Genomic DNA, 18606 nt, shown 5'->3' with positions numbered 1-18606 from the left:
GCAAATCAGTGTAATTTCCCTAAATATTTGTAATAAATTTTATAAACTTTGTGATTCTAAACATTGCCACAATTTTTATGGGTTGATAAAGGTACCTTCGGTTTTCTAGTCAATTAGCCCTATAATAATTTGTCTTAATTGTTCTAATATAATTTGTAGTTATTTAACCTAATATCCAAGGTTTGATTGCCACATGCCTTCATCAGATTTCTCAATTCTCCTAATTCAAGATTTGCACACTTTATTTGTATATCATAGTTTACGTTGTTACTGGTGTATCTAAATGTAAATGTGAATTTAAGGTTAATGGGGTCGTTCACAACCCTTAACACTACTTATTTTTCATGTTAATTTTTTTTAATGATTCAATTATATGCTTCATTACTGCTATAATAATATATGCTCCTTACCTATATATTGTTTTTAGCTATTCGATAGATATAGATCCCTGTCAATTGCTCCACACTTTTCCAACTCATACTTTCTAACGACTCCCTTTATTGTTTTATTACCATTGTTCACTTAGGTAAGCGAGTCTTTATCCTTCTTTGATATATTTTACTCAACCTTCCTAACTGTTTAAATATATTTAGGTATTTTCCAGAAACAAGAAATGTCCCACAAATGGCCTACGATTTGTTAGGTTGGAACTAAGCAGTTTCAAAAGGTCTTTCTTTGAATTAGTATGTTCTTTCAATTACATCTTATCTTTCAACAACCATTCCCATCTTTTCATAATAGATCCAATACAAATTTCTTAATGGAAAGATCATTATTTCACAACAAATCATTGTTGTACATATTACAAAATTCTTACAAAAACTTTTATAGTATCTTCCTCTATTCTGGAAAAGAGAAACAAATAACTCATAGTACTTATCTGCTGAGGTTTAGGATGCTTGGGAAAATTATAGAGAAATATGATCACTCCACCCCAACCAACGAGAATGGTTACCTTTACTCTCTCTCGCCTCGTGCCAGTTTCCATTTGCCGAATAGTGGCAGACAAAGAAACTCATATACTCACAAGTCTATTTTAGAGTTTCCACTAGCCACCACCATCTCATGAACACCGTGATCTGGCATCATCCTGCCCTTCCTCAATAACTTCATGTTTAAGGAAGAAAATTCTTTCCAGTATCCCTCTCAGATGCCACATGTATAATTCGTCTGCTCCCTCTTGGCTTTTTTTCCCTACCTGAGATGATTTATCTCTAGGGGTGGGAGTAACTATCCTCTAACTGTCTAGTAAATGGAATGTTCACTTAGTTTTTTTCCTCACAAATTCGCAGACTAACCATAACTAACTTTTGAATAAATCAAAATAAACCTTAAACATTAATTTTTTCCCACCAGGCTTCCACACAACCCATAGTTTACTGACTTACTACAGTAAAAGTAAATTCGATATTTACTTTTCACTTAGGGATATTACTTCTTCCCCCCACCGCCCCCCCCCCCCCCCCCCCCCCCCCCCCCTTGAACGAAACATTGTATTTAATGTTTCTTGCCATCAAAACAGATCGGAATGTGCCTCACACATAAAATCTTAACCTCTCTTGGCTGAGGTGTTACCACTGTACTTACCCTAGGTAATCGCTTTCTCCTGCACCATAATTTCATTTGATTGAGAATACATAGAGGTTCAACCAATGTTGCTATGTTTAGTTTGACCTACACCAACAATTATTATGGTAATTAGTTTCCATCCATCATTTCTTATATATATATATATATATATATATATATAGAGAGAGAGAGAGAGAGAGAGAGAGAGAGAGAGATTTCAATCTTCATCACAAACATGATCAATTGTTGTTTATATTCCCAACAAGGTCATCAATATGCATCACTACCCAACAAGGATCATCAACCTAGACTTCATAAAAGTCAACAACATCATCGTAAACTAATCATTGTACATTAGAGGAATTTTGAGGTCTAAAATGAGCCTCCTACAGAAAATGTACAATCAAAATTCACTTTATGAGAACCAATGACATTTTAGGGGATGACATCATCCCCAATGGTTGAAGTGGCATTGCTTGAGTTAAAGGTACTTACTTGTCACATTCTCAATGGTGTATAAAGACTCATGGTTAACCATGGTAGTGTTCTAAGTACTTTTAAAGTCATAAAGTAAAGTACTCATAATAAATGTCATTTCACACTTTTTTAATAAAATATTAGTATTGTCATTTAATATTTTCATATATTTATTTTTAAATTATATATTCATCTCATTTTATTTAGTATTACAATTTCCAATCATTTATAAGTTAATATCTATACATATATATTATATATATGAAATAAAAATAAATAAAAATGTAACCTTGTAATTTTAGGATAAATCAAATCTATGAATACTATTATAATAATATTAATAGCAATACAAGAATATTAAATTTAAAGAAAAAATGTATATTAATTTTGTATGATTTATGTTTTTTTTAATAAATTGATCTTATAAATTCTACTTAATTTGAATTTATTGAATAATATGTAAAATTATGTTATTATAACATTTTTAAACAAATAAATGTGATAAGGATTATAAAAACAATTATAATATTTTTCCAAACTAGGAAATAATATTTTTTATTATATTAATAAAATATTAATTTTATTAGAATATTTAATGATTAAAAAGTGAATATAATTTTTTGTCCTACAAATTGGCTTATATTTAACTTGAAATTATAAAAAAATATGCAAATTGTGTTGTGATATTTATCTTAAAAAAATAAATAATATTGATTTTTGTATATATATATATATATATATATATATTTATTTATTTATTTATTTTTAACGAGTGAAAGAATATATTACATTAATTATATTATATTATATTATATTTATATTGTATATTAATTACACGTTATTATATAATTTAATGGTATAAGTTAAACAAGGCTGCAAACTAGTATGGTATAATTTAACAAGGCCGCAAACTAGTGTTCCTGCGGCTTGGGTTAATTATTGAAACTTGAAAGATAATGTAAGATATCTTGATAGATGCATCTCAAAATATCAAGAACTATTAAATTACCAATTCCTTGAGATCTTAAAAAAAAAAAATCATTATTAAAATTTTATAATATAATCTATTTTTAAAATATTAAAAAAATTATATATAATATAATTATTATGTCATATAATCAATACAGGTTAGGAGTCATAGATGTCTCAATCCAAACATGAACCTCAGCCAAGTAATATCAAGTTATCAATTTTTTTAAATCTTTTAAAAAATAAAAATGAAAAAAAATATTATTAATTTGTTGTCATATAATTTATGTTACAAATATCTTTTTAAATACATTTTAGTTATACATATAGAACAATTATTATATTATTTATAACATAGGCTAAAAGTAATAAGAAATATAATTTTAAGTTTCTATTAAATTATCAATTCTCTTAAATATTTTAAAAAATAAGAATGAAAAAAAATATTATTACATTTTTATAATATGATATATATATATATATAGAGACTAAATACGAGATGGCTCTGCTAGGGTTTGAGCTAGGAACCCTAGGGCTAGGGCTCAGCTGAGGCAGATGGCGCAGGCATGTAGGCAAGGGTACAGATGCTGGGCTAGCTGGCAGATACAACAGGAAAGGACAGGGCAGGTTTTGGCAGCAAACGACAGCTGGTTTCGGGCTGGGAAACGGTGTAGGCGTAAACGTCAAACGGAGTTTTACACCTCTTCGCAGGAGCATCATCGGGGTTCTGTTCACGGCGTTTTGGTCACAGTATACCCACTAGCGGAGGCATCTAACTTGGGTATCTTTCCTGAAAACGGCATTCGGAGGCGGTTTTATGCAGTTTCCCTTTCGGGCTTCGAGCGCAAGTCGGTTACAGTATTTACGGAGCGCTATTAACCATGGTAATTTCTAGTGATGCGGTTGACCTGGACCCGGCTCCTGAAGATATCCTCACGGTTTGGGGCAAGGAAGTAACGGAGAAGAACCTCAGTGACATTATCGGGCATTCGAACGTTTTCCCTGGTGCGTTTTTTCCGGGAGGAGTCTCGTGGCGTCATAACCCGGTAAAGGGGTTGCTGGAAGAAAGCCTGGAGCTCTCGAGTGGCTGTGGACGAGGAGAAAGGACTCCGGTGGACATTAGCCCTCACTACACTCTCAGTCAGCAGAAGGATAAGCCCGGAACTCTGCCGGTGGGTAAGTCGGTCTCTCCTGCAAAAAACTTTGTTTCTTCGGGAGGGCTTGAGGACATAATCAATTTACCCCACATTCATGGAGTATGGAGGTCGGTGGGTGGCGTGCAAGGTGTCGGGAAAGAACCAGGAGAGCCTCATTCTCAGGAGAAGGTAAGGAGGAAACTGATTGCGAAAGACCGACTTCTGGGTACTCCTGGAAGGGAAGAGGGCATTGCAGGTATTTACAAATCTTCGAATCTGGGGGTAACCGCAAACCCTCTGCAATTTGAGAAACCTTTTTTCGAAGGGCATCCTGTTTTAGGTGAGGCGGGCAGCCCTGTTGAGGGTTTGGTTAAATCTGCTCCAGCCAATGATAACCAAAACCCAAAGGGTGTTGGAAAGACCCATGTGCGGGAGGAAGGCGGACTGCCTTCAGCTGTTTCGGGAAAGGTTCCGGAGCCGACAGTTGAGGAAGTAGAGGGAAACAGGAAGAAGACTAAGGCGTGGAAAAAGAAGCGGGTTTCCAATTTGGTCCTAGGCATGGATGTCCAGGTCGAAGAAGCTTTGGAAGTTGCGGATTGCACTCTTGTGGGCAGAGCAAGAGGGAGGTACGTATCGGGCAAATTTTTAAGGCAATGGGCTGAGAGCCAATGGTCGGAAACCCCAGCTAAGTCTTTTAGAACGGATACCTTGGTCAAAGGATGGTTTTGGGTTAAATTTGATTCTAAGGAAGCCATGGAATGGGTTGAAGCACGAAATTGGGCGTTTGGAAGCAGACCTGTTTATTTCAAACGTTGGACCCCAATGTTCGATGCGGCGAAGGAGAAAGTCGATGAAATTCCTGTTTGGGTGCGGGCTCCAAACCTTCCGCCGTTTCTATGGGTGGACTCAGTCTTCAAATCGATAGGAAATCATTTAGGCACTTTCCTAGATGTGGACAGATCTTATCTGCAGACCTTTGAAAGAGGGGTTGCAAGGATTCTGGTTAGACTCAACCCTTCTGAAGGACTGGTGGAGTCTTTTCCCTTGCAATACAAGGAATATGTTTACGAACAACTGCTAGACTATGAACTTTTTCCTTTCAGATGCCATTGTTGCCATGAATACGGGCATCTAGCGAGGGATTGCCCTTTGGGAAAAAGAAGAAGGGGGTTTCAGCAGAAGGTGGAGGAGTGGGAGGATTTGACGGGCTCACCAAAATCTCAGAAGAAAGAGGAAGTTACTGAGGAGGGCCACCAGGTCGGAGGCACAGATACCATATTGGACGAGGAAATGCAGCAGAACGAGGAGAGCCCCGATCAGCGAAAGGATGAGCAGTCAGGTCGGGATGCTCCTGCGGCAGAGATGGCTGGTCCTTCGGAGGATCCAGCTCCCGGTATGCAGCCCTCTTCTTTTATGCTCCCTGTAAATTCTGTTTCATGTAATGATGAAATCGTGGCAAATTCTTCTAAGATGCAAAATTCAGAGGTTTTCTCTCATTACATAGAATCTTTGTCCGAAGCCATCCCGTCTCTAAATCTGAACAGTGAGGAGCCTTCAAAGAATAGCCTGGGTACGGGATGTCCCTCTGTCTCCCGACCTTATAACTTAAGGTCCCTCCATAAACCCTCCGCCTCCTCTTCCGACATTCAGGTTTCTGTGGGTGGCCTAAGTCCTGAGCCTTCTAGGGGTACCTCTAAGAAAGGTAGAGGTAGGAAATCTTTTTTGTCAAAGACACAAGTTAAGGCAAAGTTTGACGTGGCTGATGGGAAGCAAATGACGATACCCGGGGCGCTTAGAGCAGCAAAAACCCCTGAGACAGTTATCAAATGATCTGTCTGTCCTGGAACTGCAGGGGTTTAGCTAGTAAGCCCAAAAAACTAGCTTTAAAAGATCTCATTACTCGCAATCATCCGGATGTTGTCTTTCTTCAGGAAACCCTGGGCAAGGGTACAGAAGTTGAATTTTCCTTGCAATCCCTTCTGCCGGGTTGGTCCTTTATTGCACTTGATGCTGCTGGTCACTCTGGAGGCCTTGCCATAGGTTTCAAGACCGGGAGATTAAAGATTCAAAACAGCTGGGGTTCAGATCATGTTTTGGGATTGGAGGGTCTCTCGACTGAATTCGACCAGCCTCTACTGCTCATCAATATTTATGGCCCTTGCCAGGGCAGAGTTCCTTTTTGGAATAATTTCTTGTCAAAAGAGATTCTTCTGAATAAGAATCTGATTATTGGGGGTGATTTAAATTTCTCCCTGGGGTTGGCAGAAGCTTGGGGTCCCTCTGCCCGGGAAGATCCCTTAACCGATTTTATCTCAAAGGCCCTCCAAAACGCAAAGCTGATTGATGTTAATATTATAAAGGCAAAGCCGACTTGGAGAAACAGAAGAACGGGTGAAGATAGGATAGCAAAGAGGTTAGATCGTTTCCTCATCAATGAAACTTTGGCGGCTTACATTCCCTTGTTCAGACAATGGGTAGGGGAGGGGGGAAATTCGGATCACCTCCCTATTTTCCTCGAAATCTCAAAGCCCCCAGCAAAGCCGGCTCCTCCCTTCAAATTTAATCCTTCTTGGCTTCAGGAGGAATCATATCAACAACTTTTTAAAAGCACATGGAGACATTCGGGACAATCCTCTCAGGCCAGCAAGGGAGGCCATTTTATGGAAAATCTGAAAAGGCTTAAGAGAGCAACCATTGAATGGGCTTCTGAGAGAAGAAGGAAACAGAACGAGGAGCTGGTAAAAATTGAGGAGGCTCTCGGACTTCTTGAAGACCCAGACTCAGATGCTTACGAGTCACAAGACTCAAAAGAAAAGATATTGTCCTTAGAGAGGAACAGAGCAAAGATTTTGCTGCAGAAAGAAGAGGAGTGGAGACTGAAAAGCAGGGCCATATGGTTAAAAGCAGGAGATGAAAATACAAAGTTTTTTCATAATTATGCTAAAGGACGAAAAATTGCAAACACCATATGGAAGATGAGAGACCCAGAGGGAAGGGAAGTGTCCTCTTTTGAGGAAATCTCTTCTATGGGGAAGAACCATTTTCAAGCCCTCTTTACTAATCCTGGGGGGATCTCTTTGGCCGAAATTATTAGAACAGCACAAGCTTTCCCAAGATTTGTGGATGAAGAAGATGCAGAGCTACTCTTTCGGGAAGTGGAAAAGGAGGAAGTTGAGCGTGTTATAAAGGCAATGCCTAAGGATAAAAGCCCGGGTCCGGATGGCTGGACCATAGAACTCTTCATCCATTTTTTCGATATTATTGGTGATGAGCTTACTGAGGTGGTGGAGGAATCCAGGAAAAAAGGTGAAATTTACAGTCCTTTTAATGCCACTTTCATAGCACTTATTCCAAAAAATGAGAACCCTGCCTCCTTCGAAGACTTCAGGCCTATTTCTCTTTGCAACACAATCTATAAGATAATTGCGAAGATCATTGCAGTACGCCTGAAGCCTTTTCTATCTGAATGTATCTCAAGTGAGCAGTTTGGGTTTCTGGATGGACGGCAAATTCACGAAGCAATTGGAGTAGCACAGGAAACCATCCACAGTATCAGACAAGCAAAGAAGAAAGGGGCAGTTTTAAAAATTGATCTTTCAAAGGCCTATGATAGGATTGACTGGTCATTCCTAAGATTATTACTGACTCACCTGGGTTTCAAATTGGAGTTCATAAACTGGATCATGGGATGTATTTCAAATGTCAATTTTGCGGTGCTGATCAATGGGGCGGCATCCCCTTTCTTCAAAAGCCAGCGAGGACTGAGACAAGGGTGTCCGCTTTCCCCCCTCCTCTTTCTACTGGCAGCAGAGGGGCTGAGCAGGCTGATCCTAAAGGCAAAACAGTCAGGCTTGTTTACAGGTTTGGAGGTTGCTGTAAATCTGTTTATTACACATCTACTTTTTGTTGACGATATTTTGCTATTTTTAAATGGGAATCTAACTGAAGTAAAAGTTCTTAAAGATATCATTGATCTCTTTCTGAAAGCCACAGGACTTCAAGTAAATCACAGAAAATCTCATTTCATTATGGAGGGTTTTACTAGACAAGAGGTCAATGCAATTACATCCATCATGCCTTTTGAAACCTGTCAGATGGATATGCCTTTCAAATACTTGGGGTTTTGGCTAAAACCATCCTCTTACCGAAAACAAGATTGGTTTTGGCTAGTGGCAAAGATTGAACAGAGGATTTCGCATTGGAGCTACAAATGGCTTTCAAGAGCTGGCAGACTGACTTTGGTCAATTCAGTCCTTCAAGCCATCCCTGTTTTTTGGGCAGCACTGACCTGGATTCCCAAAGGGATTATTCACAAAATCAGGCAGATCTGTAGCAGATTCTTATGGTCAGGATCCAAGGAAAGTACTGTGCTCCCATGGGTTGCTTGGGATAAGATCGCTCGACCGAAGGAATGGGGAGGTTGGGGTATCAAACAGCTAGGGGATTTCTGTCAATCCTTGGCGGCAAAATCAGGCTGGCGAATAGTAGTGGCAGATAATCTCTGGACCAGGGTTGTTAAAAGGAAATATATTGATCCAACCCCTCTGGAAGACTGGATTAGAAGTCCAAACAAAAAAGGGAGAAACTGCTCGGTTATATGGAAGGCAACCATGGACGCCTTTAAAATTATTGAACAAGGACTAGCTTGGCAAGTGGGGAATGGTGAAAGTGTGCGCATAGGTAAGGATCCATGGGTGGGGTGCAACGAACTTTATGCCCTCTCTCCTGGTCTGCTTGAACAACTTGACTCAAAAGGTATTCAACAGCTTAATCAGATTGAAAACCCGTTATTGTCTTCCATCTGGGGGCAGGGTTGGAAGTCAGCTGAAGATTTGGAGTTGGACATTCGCTGGAGAGATGAATGGAATGTATTCATACAAGAACTAAAGCGTTCAAATGTCAGACTAAAGGACTCATCTGATTCTCTGGTTTGGGCTCATGCAGAAACAGGTCGCTACTCCCCAAAGGCTGGATATGATTTTTTGATGAGCAGAAAGGGATGGGACCCTCCGGTTTGGTGGGCAAAGCCCCTCTTCAAATTAAAGTGCCCCAAAAAAGCCAGAATTTTTTTCTGGTGTGCGCTTAAAAATAAAATCCCCACATGGGACATCCTCCAAGCTCGTTTCCAGTTGGGGCCAAGCAGATGTCCTCTCTGTAAAGAAGCTTCTGAAACTATCTCTCACCTCTTCGTAAGCTGCCCTTTCTCCATGACAGTTTGGGAGGAAATTTTCAAACTTCAGAAGTTCTCAGGGAAGTGGGAAGGGGCTACTTTATCGGCTGCATGGGAATACTGGTGGTCTCACTACCCAGAAAAAAACTTGAGAAACCTCCCACCTATTGTATGCTGGGGTATTTGGATCTCCAGGAATGGATGCATTTTCAATGGGAAGATCACTCCTGCACCCGTCATTGCCTTACAAGCCTCAGCTATCTTTGCTAGTATACCGGAACCTGAGGGCACTTCTTCTGTAAACCGGCGGGCGGATTTTGTCATCAGAGAGGGCATCCCTTATGCTTTTTTTGACGGAGCTGCCCAAAACAATGTCACGGGAGCTGGAATCATCATTCACCTCACTCCTTCTCATTCCTTAAAAGCCTCTGTTGGACTTGGGTCGGGTACAAACAACTTTGCCGAATTATCGGCCTTAAAACTGCTCCTCTGCTGGCTAATTCATAGAAACATCCTCACTGTTCAGATTTTCGGAGACTCGGCAAATGTGATTCACTGGGTCAATGAGAAATTTATTTGCAGGAACTATATTCTGTTACCTCTGTTGGAAGAAGTGAAAAGTTTAAGGACTCATTTTAATAGTTTCTCCATTGCTCACATTTACAGGGAAAATAATGAAGAAGCCGACCGGTATTCTAAAACAGGTCTGCAGCAAGCTGTGGGAGTTTGGAGGATAACAGAGCAAACCCAGGACCAGATCCGTGTGTCGGATCTCCCCCCTTTTCACTAGTTCTTTTTTGTCTAATACTTCTTTCGGTTTTTGTTTATTGTCGTTTCTGATATGCTTGCCTCTGTGGCAGGAGAGACTATGTTCTACAAACACTCATATATGTTTTGAATATATGTTTTATTTTCTTGTTGTAAAGGGCTGTTTTCCTGTAAAAAAGGAGGCCCAGAATCATATGGTGATAGTTTTTGAAACTCATACATTTTTGATAGAGCCTGGTTAGGCTGGTAACACTTTGAGAACAAAAGTCTTTTTTGATCAAAAAAGACTTGGACAACATGAAAACTCAGAAGAGAGTAACCTCTATGTGGATCGTGAATCCTCTGTAGAATGCACTCGCATTCTTTTTTGTAGCTTTTTTATATCAATCAATAGAAAAGCGCGGTATTTTTTCCTCGGAAAATAAAATATATATATATATATATATATATATATATATATATATATATATATATATATATATACAAACTTATTATTTCATATAATTAACCTAGAATAAGAGTAATAAGAAAATAGTGATGAATTCTTATTATGTGATATATGTTAAAAGTGTTTTTTTTTAAATGCATTATATGTATATAATAATATCTAATAATGTATTGAAAGATTATGATAGATGATATTTGTGAGTAATTCATGTTTTACTTTACTACCATTTGGAAAATGCATATGTCTTGATCAATAAATCAAATTAAGAAAATGTGAGACCACATAACTCTTTGCCACCATCACTCTCCATGTTGTGATATATGCCATAATTGACTATAAAAATTCCTATTCATCACACATTTTCTAGGAGCAAAGGCATCAATGTCATGTTATTGTTTCTTTAAGTAGATGGTGATGGTAGAGAAAAAGGTTGCACTTTACTCTACATAATTCAAGTCTTAGTTTATTTATAGGCAACTAAGGATGGTATCTTCAATGATAACTCATCAATTGCTCCAATAACGACAAATAAGACATTTAGTCATTAATTTGCAATCTTATACAAGTGAAAATAACAAAATCTATTTCTCAACTCAACTTATATGTGTATCCTCAATTCACTTCAATGTTGTATTTACCTATTTCAATATTATACTAATTATATAATTATATAAATATTGATGACAACAACTATGATGATTATACTATTTACTAAGATCAATTCTGATGTAATAGACTTTAAAAAAAAATCATAAAGAAATGAATAGTTTGTTTTATAATTTTATTTTCATAAAAAAAAAATAAAGAATAAAAAAGTAGAGAAGCTTTTTAAATATTTATAATTTTGATGAATTAATAAATTAAGAATGTCAATATTATTACAAATATTAAAAAAATTTAATATGAACACATTTTAAAAGAAAATGTTTTTATTATTTAACTTTTCACTATCACAAAAATAACAAATTATTTTATTCCATGATACTTTATTTTAAAAATTATTTAATATTATATTACATCATTAATATAGTGGAAATTATTTCATATATTAACACTATTAATTTTAATAAAAATCAATATACATTATTTATATATATTAAAGAAATATGCATATTTTTTATTACTTGTGGGTTGACATATTGAATTGCATGATTATTGTTGTTGGAAATGGACATCAAGATAATGGCCAACCATCAAAATAAAGGCCAGAAAAAATACGCTTTGTTTTATGTATATAAATATATAGTTGCACATCATACCTAAAATATTTAGGGGAAAAAAACCGAAAATCATCAACTTTAATAACAATACATATGCGGATAAAGGCCGATCATATTGATCTTGTATAGTATTTAATATGGTAGCCAGTGTGTTGTCAAATTTGAATAAGTTTGGAACTCTTTGAAAATCAAATATGGTAATCTTTGAAAATTCAATTTGTAAAGTTGTTAATTAACAAGTTAGGTAGTAGTGAGTCTGTGAATATATATATAATTTTCCAAAATATAGATTTTAAATTTTTTTGACAAATTGTTATATTTTTAAAAAATTTGATAGAACTTATCATATTAGAAATTTAATAAAGCAAATCATAATTTTGATATATAATGTAATTTGAAAATTAAATTAACAATTAAATTTGTAATTATAATATGTTTTATTATTTTAATGATTATATTTATTTGTCCGCTTGGGCTAGCTGAATTGGAAATGACCGAACCCCAAGCCTTGGGTTCAAATCTTGTGCTATCTCCTAATAAGGTGAGAAGTTGGACATGATGAAGATGTACTCCTACCAAGCTTACAAAAAATAAAATAAAATTTATTTAATTTTGAAAACCATAGTAAAAAAATTAACTTTTTACTTTTATTTGAGAATGTAAGTAATGGTGTGATTTTTCTTTACTTGTACAAATTTTACTTGATTTTTTAAAATATTTTGTTGAAAATAATAAAATTTTAATTTTAAGTTATTTAATATACATAATTTTAATGTTTTAGAATTTTCTAAGAAATTAAATTTATGTTTTCATTTTATAATACAAAATATTATAATTTTAACGAAATCTATGTGTTGATATTCTAACATAAAAATCCAAAAATTATTTGTAACCTAAAATTTAATTAATAATTTTATCACCACCCTAAACAAAAAATTGGAATCATTAGGACCTTAACCACCAGGGCTGCCAGAATATCGGATCCAGACCACCTAAATTATGAACTTGACCATCTTCACAAGGTATTTGAACTAAACAGTTATAATAAGAACACCATTAAGAAAGATATGAACCAATCCCTAAGCAAGAATAACAATAACAATAAAGATCAAAATTTGTCATTCATTTCTACAGTCTCCCTTCCGTACATAAAAGGCACAACTGACAAAATTACTAAAATCCTTAAGAAACACAATATTAATGTAGCCTTCACCCCTCCTAACACCATCAGACAATTATTTAACTCTGTGAAAGATCCCATAAACCCTAACCTTCAGAAAGGTGTTTATATTATTCCTTGCTCATGTGGCAAAGAATATATAGGTGAAACACGTAGGTATTTTAACATCAAAATCAAAGAACACATAGCAGACATAAAGAGAGAAAGGACCTCAAACACACAACAAACATAAGGAGAGAAAGGACCTCAAACACACAACAAACATAAGGAGAGAAAGGACCTCGAAATCTGCCTTAGCAGAACATGTTCACTCTTCCTCTCATTATATCTGCATGGAAAATGTCAAACTAATTAAAAAAGAGGACCATTATCTTGAAAGAAATTAAAGAAACCATAGAAATAGAAAAAATAAAGAACAACCTGAATTGTGATGATGGATTAAAACTAAGTAACACGTGGAAACCTTTAATTGAAATCCTAAGAATTGTAATTAATTAAATTGCAGTTAAATAATTTTCATTATTTAGGTCAATCCCTTTTCATACATAATAAAAATTAATTTCTGAATTTAATCTAACATCCTATTATAAAATCCTATTAAATATATAATTTTCATCTCAACACTTATAAAATATAAAATTTCCTTTGATTATAATAGTTTCTAAATAAATAATAATAATAGTAATTAAATAGTCCATGGATGGTGAATGGGTGCACTGTTAACGCAGTCCTTGCGATAGGTCATTGGTTCAAATCTCCCGTGGTGCTTACCTACAAAAAAAAATAATAATTAAATAAATTAACCTTAATTATATATGAAATTCAATAGATTAAATCTAGGAAAACATTACCTAAAAATGAAATAATTTTGTTTTAAATTATAATTTTAAGAAAATAAAATTAAAGATTAAAATCTGATAAAAGTCAAAAAGTCAAAAAAAAAAAAAAAAGAAAGAAAGAAAGAAAAGAAAAGAAAAAGAAAAAGAAGAAGAAGGTTGAAAATCATTTACAATGTTGATGACATCCCACTGAAGTTAATTTGGCCTGAGGCCCACACCACTCTGCATTGTTAGACAAAACAAAGAAATGAAAGAAGTGACCCAACACCATTTGCATTCTCGCTCGCATGTAGTTGTAACTGAGTGAATTTTAAATCTTGAGATGCGATGTCCACAGATTTTTTTTTTTGAATTTCATTTCACAGTAAATGTTAATTACTTCATATTTTAATAAATAATATAGTAATTGATAATATTATTTATCAGTACATTGATAATTTACTAGTGCTTGCGCATGTATATTTCAAAGGAACGATGAGACATTGTAAGTGTAACGTGTTAAATGAAGTGTGTACTTGCAAGTTATAGATTTGTCAGATTTATAATGTTTAAAAAATAAGATATAAGTATTTTTAGTAAAAAAAAAGAAAAATAAAATTAAAATAATTTCAAAACATATATTAATTATTTTTATAATATAAATATTTATTTATTTATTTTTTTAACTATTAAAATAATTTATAGTCAATGCATTAATGTGTTATAACTTTTCTCTTCGCGTGGATAATAATATAAATTTTAATTAGTAATATATTATATAATTAAGAATTTATATTTATAATTTATTTTAAGTTATTTAAGTATAAGGGAAAAATGTACTAGTTGTTCAATGAAAATGATGTTTTCTTGAAAAGCTCATTCTTATTTATAGTCACATCAATACAATTTTTTTATTAATTTTATTTTGGTACAAATTTTCAATTGAATTTAACCATGGTTACATGGATTGTGGTGCAAAAAGTGAATTTCAAATTCATAAATACTATTTTATTGGTTTGGGTATTATTTTATTATTTCTTTACTAGACTCATTTTAGACCTCAAAATTCCCCTAATGAATTATTTTACTTACCTAATGGGTAGGCCCATTGACAAAAACCCCACTACTTGGTTCCTCTATAAGTTTCATGCCACACAAGTATCAATTCTTCTTGGACTAATTGCTTAAGTATGATAGTATATTCAAAAATCATTTATTGTTTTTTGTCTTGCATGAGAGATTTTACTAAATAACACTATTATACCATCATCTTAATTCAAATGTTACATACACACTGATCATGCATGAATATAGTTTAGGATCCTTTCCTCACCTTACTCAAGATGGCTATATTGTTGTCTTTTGCCTAAGTATCTTAATTAGCTCCATTTTGGGTTTATTTACTACTTCCTTTCAACACAACACTAAAATTCCCCTCGTAGCATTTCTCATCTTGGACTTATTTTCGTGCCACATTACAGGTGGTGGATAAAAGTTGTATGCACTTGATTTTATGCGTAAACATGGAATTTCTCTATTTTGCATTTATGCATACTCCCTTGTTGATATAGTATAGTTTTTTTATTAAATGTTAGTTAGCATGCCATACACTTCATTCAATCAACCAATTACTTTAATTCATTTAACCTATAAGAGCTTATGGATTGTTAAAATAAATAGCAACCTAAACTCAATAAGGGGACAACTATTCATTTCTCAATCATCATTATTGTTATCATCGTTAATTAATTTGTTTTGTTTGTTTGTAATGTTCATAGGAGATTCCCTCATTTTCCCCCCATGATGGTTTGCAACTAAATATTGGTTCTTTAGGCACCATCATACTTCTAGAATACCAAATATGTCACAACAAATCATTACCAAGGTTTTAGGACAATAGCTTACTTTACCATTTTCACAGCAAGTATTACCCTTTTTTTTAAATTCCGTCCCTTTCCTTTTGTGTTTCCCCAGTACCACCAAGACTTAAAGGAATAAGATAATATTATTAGGATTACCATCATGACTTAAGAACACACTTGGAATAATATAGCATACTTACATTCAACCAGAAATTTGTGTCACGAAATTTTCAACATTACTCCTCCACCCAATCTCATCATGCATTATCCTTAACTTTCCTTTTGGGGTTTCCATCCCTTCTGTTCCAGAATTATTGATTGAGGTGCCTGGGGAATCATTTTTCCATTGTGATTGTCAACCTTCTCAACCCATTCTCTTAGTATGGTTATCTTGACATGGGCTTTGTAAACACTAGTTCATTCTAGTTAGTTATTTGACCAAGCCTAGTTTGAGTCCATATAAGTCTTATTTGAGTTGTTAATCTAGGGTAACATTAATTAGTTGCATGTTGCCCTTTCCATGCCTTTATATACAATATACCCATTAATGGAATCTTTTAAATATATAATATACCCATTCATTGTCATGTGTACCTCACATACATATATACATGTGTATATATTCTTAGGTTTTCCTTTTCAATTTATGATATTGGCCAAAAAAAAATAAAAAAATCAAACCAACAAGGCTCGGTTAATAGTTCCCATCATAATTACAACTTTATGATTTTATCTTGTTATGTATATATATAAATATATACTTTTCCTGCAGTTCTACTACATTGATCATGAGGTTTAGCGTGAATTTACTCTTTTTTGCCCTGTTGTAGGAACTTATCTGAAAGCTTTAGATATCATAATCAAAATTATCAGTCATTTCAATTAATCAAAATTCTATTTTCATCTTGTTTTCAATCATATTTATCCTTCTCAATTGCAAGGTGGTTATAGAATGGACCATCTAACGAATCATTCTATCATATAGTATTGTGAGCCTATAACTCACAAAATTCTTATGCCCTCTACTAGGCATTGAAATTTCACAAACAATTGGATTCCTTTCCCATGTTTAGGACAATTGCATTCCTTAGTAAAATTTTATATTTTCAACTCTGGTGTTACTCACTTTACACTTGATAAATTTTGATATCGTGCTAGTCTTTCTCATCAATATCAAACACAATGTTTTGACGTGCTTCCATATGGATTCGGTATCAAGGAGTATCCTTGATATTATTACCATTCCCTTCCACTTCAAAAGTTTTAGCTATATTATTTACTTGTTATTTATGAGGTTGGTTTTCTTCCATCATATCTATTACAACCTATCTCCATATCGTAGTCCTTGATCATGTGCCTTATCCAACAATTCTACCACAACTCGCAGCCACTTGACTGTTATGGTCTTCCATGTTGATGGCTTGTGCTAATTGTTCTTCTATGATAATCATCTTTATGTGCCCCCTTTTTTAAGAGACATTTTTTTTTTGTACAAAGGTTCATTAATTTCCTTTATCAGTTTAGAGTTTATCTCACTCAATCATGAAAGCTGTATCACATGAATTTATTTATACCTATGGTATACTTTTGTATAAAAATTGTGTCCTTTAATATCACTACTATTAATATTTTCCATATTAATTGAAACCATTCCACCCATTCCACTAATCACCCATCATTGACTCATTTTGTACCTATATTTGATAATCGTAAGCATCCTATATCTCCATTCAACTTAGGCAAGGGGTTATCCGTAAATGTGCTCAACTGACTTCCTTGAGATATGTCAGTATACTCTACATTTTTTTGTATATATTACAATATTGTTGATTTTATCTTCTCCTTTTTTGTAGATATGATTCAAAATTTTAAGTATCACCAACAATTTTCTTCACTTCGCCTTCCAACAAGGTTTATATTCTATGTATCAAAATGATCCTTAACAAAAATAATTTCACAACTATTAATTGGCAGTTGTCTTGTAGATAACCCCAGATTCCTCGAATCATCTCGCAAGAAACACCTACCTCGCTTCTCAAATATATCCATAATGTAAGAATGTTACTTTGTTGGGTTAATCAATATTCACCTTCTGATTTGTTGGTGTATATGCTTCCTCATCATTCCATACCATGAACCAACAATAATGGATAATGATTTGCACATGTATCACTTATTGTCAAATAAATCTTTCAACAATTGTTTGTTCTCCTAAGCACTCAATAAATTAGTTTTATAGGTAATAACTTCCATTAGTATTTTATAATTTGGGGTTACACAGATATGTTTATTTAATTCATTTCACATTGTCAGTTCTTAATGGGTGATTTCCACCCTCAATTATTATTATTATTTTTTAAACAACATAGTGAATATGGAACGAAGTTCTCACCTGAGTCTACCCATATCTCAAAATTTGACTTAGGTAAGGGTGCAAATTTTGGTCCCGTAAGTGAATTTTCCACAATTCCAGTTCCTCTTTACCATGAAATACAACGCAGTTTGTTACAATATGTCCTTCAACATGTCGTAGTGTTGAACCCTTCAACTCCGATACAACTTGTAACACGCCTACACCCCCAATTTTTTTTTTTTTTTATTTACCTCTGTTGCAATTATAGATTACCCCACCAAAACTATCAAATTTACTTTTAATATTTATCTTTGTTTTTTTTTCTTTTAACATGGCTTTTCATAAAACAATTCAATATATGTGTGTGTGTGTGTGTGTGTTTAGATTTAGTGCATAAACCTTCATACTCTTGGCCTATGTAATATTATAAATATGACATGTTTTTAACTTTGGTCTTGGATTAATGTACTTGATCCACCACAAGTCATATTAGGATGGTGACAATTTCGGCCTTATAATTAAAGTCTTGCCAACAATATTTATTTATTTATTTATTTTTTAATTTGTTCACATGTTTACATTTCATATAGTTTATGCCTTTGGTTATATACATGAAACACCTTTTGGAAAAATTTG

The 18606-nt window shown here is 34.2% G+C and overlaps 1 protein-coding gene across 1 annotated transcript in view; it reads left to right on the top strand.

The window, feature by feature from the left end:
- The first annotated feature begins 5977 nt into the window (after positions 1 to 5977).
- Positions 5978 to 18606, top strand: part of LOC149204344 (uncharacterized) — a 38116-nt gene continuing 25487 nt past the window's right edge. Inside the window, exon 1 of the mRNA XM_089397099.1 lies at positions 5978 to 10025. Within this exon, the coding sequence (XP_089253225.1) occupies positions 5978 to 10025 (4048 nt within the window). The remainder of the gene's footprint in view (positions 10026 to 18606) is intronic.

Source organism: Pinus tabuliformis, chromosome 1_2 (assembly GCF_031772625.1).
Source record: "Pinus tabuliformis cultivar Carrire ecotype Pingquan chromosome 1_2, CPIR1, whole genome shotgun sequence".
Classification (NCBI taxonomy): Eukaryota; Viridiplantae; Streptophyta; class Pinopsida; order Pinales; family Pinaceae; genus Pinus; species Pinus tabuliformis.
The sequence above is the reverse complement of the archived record's forward strand: the minus strand, read 5'-3'. Positions and strand labels throughout refer to the sequence as shown.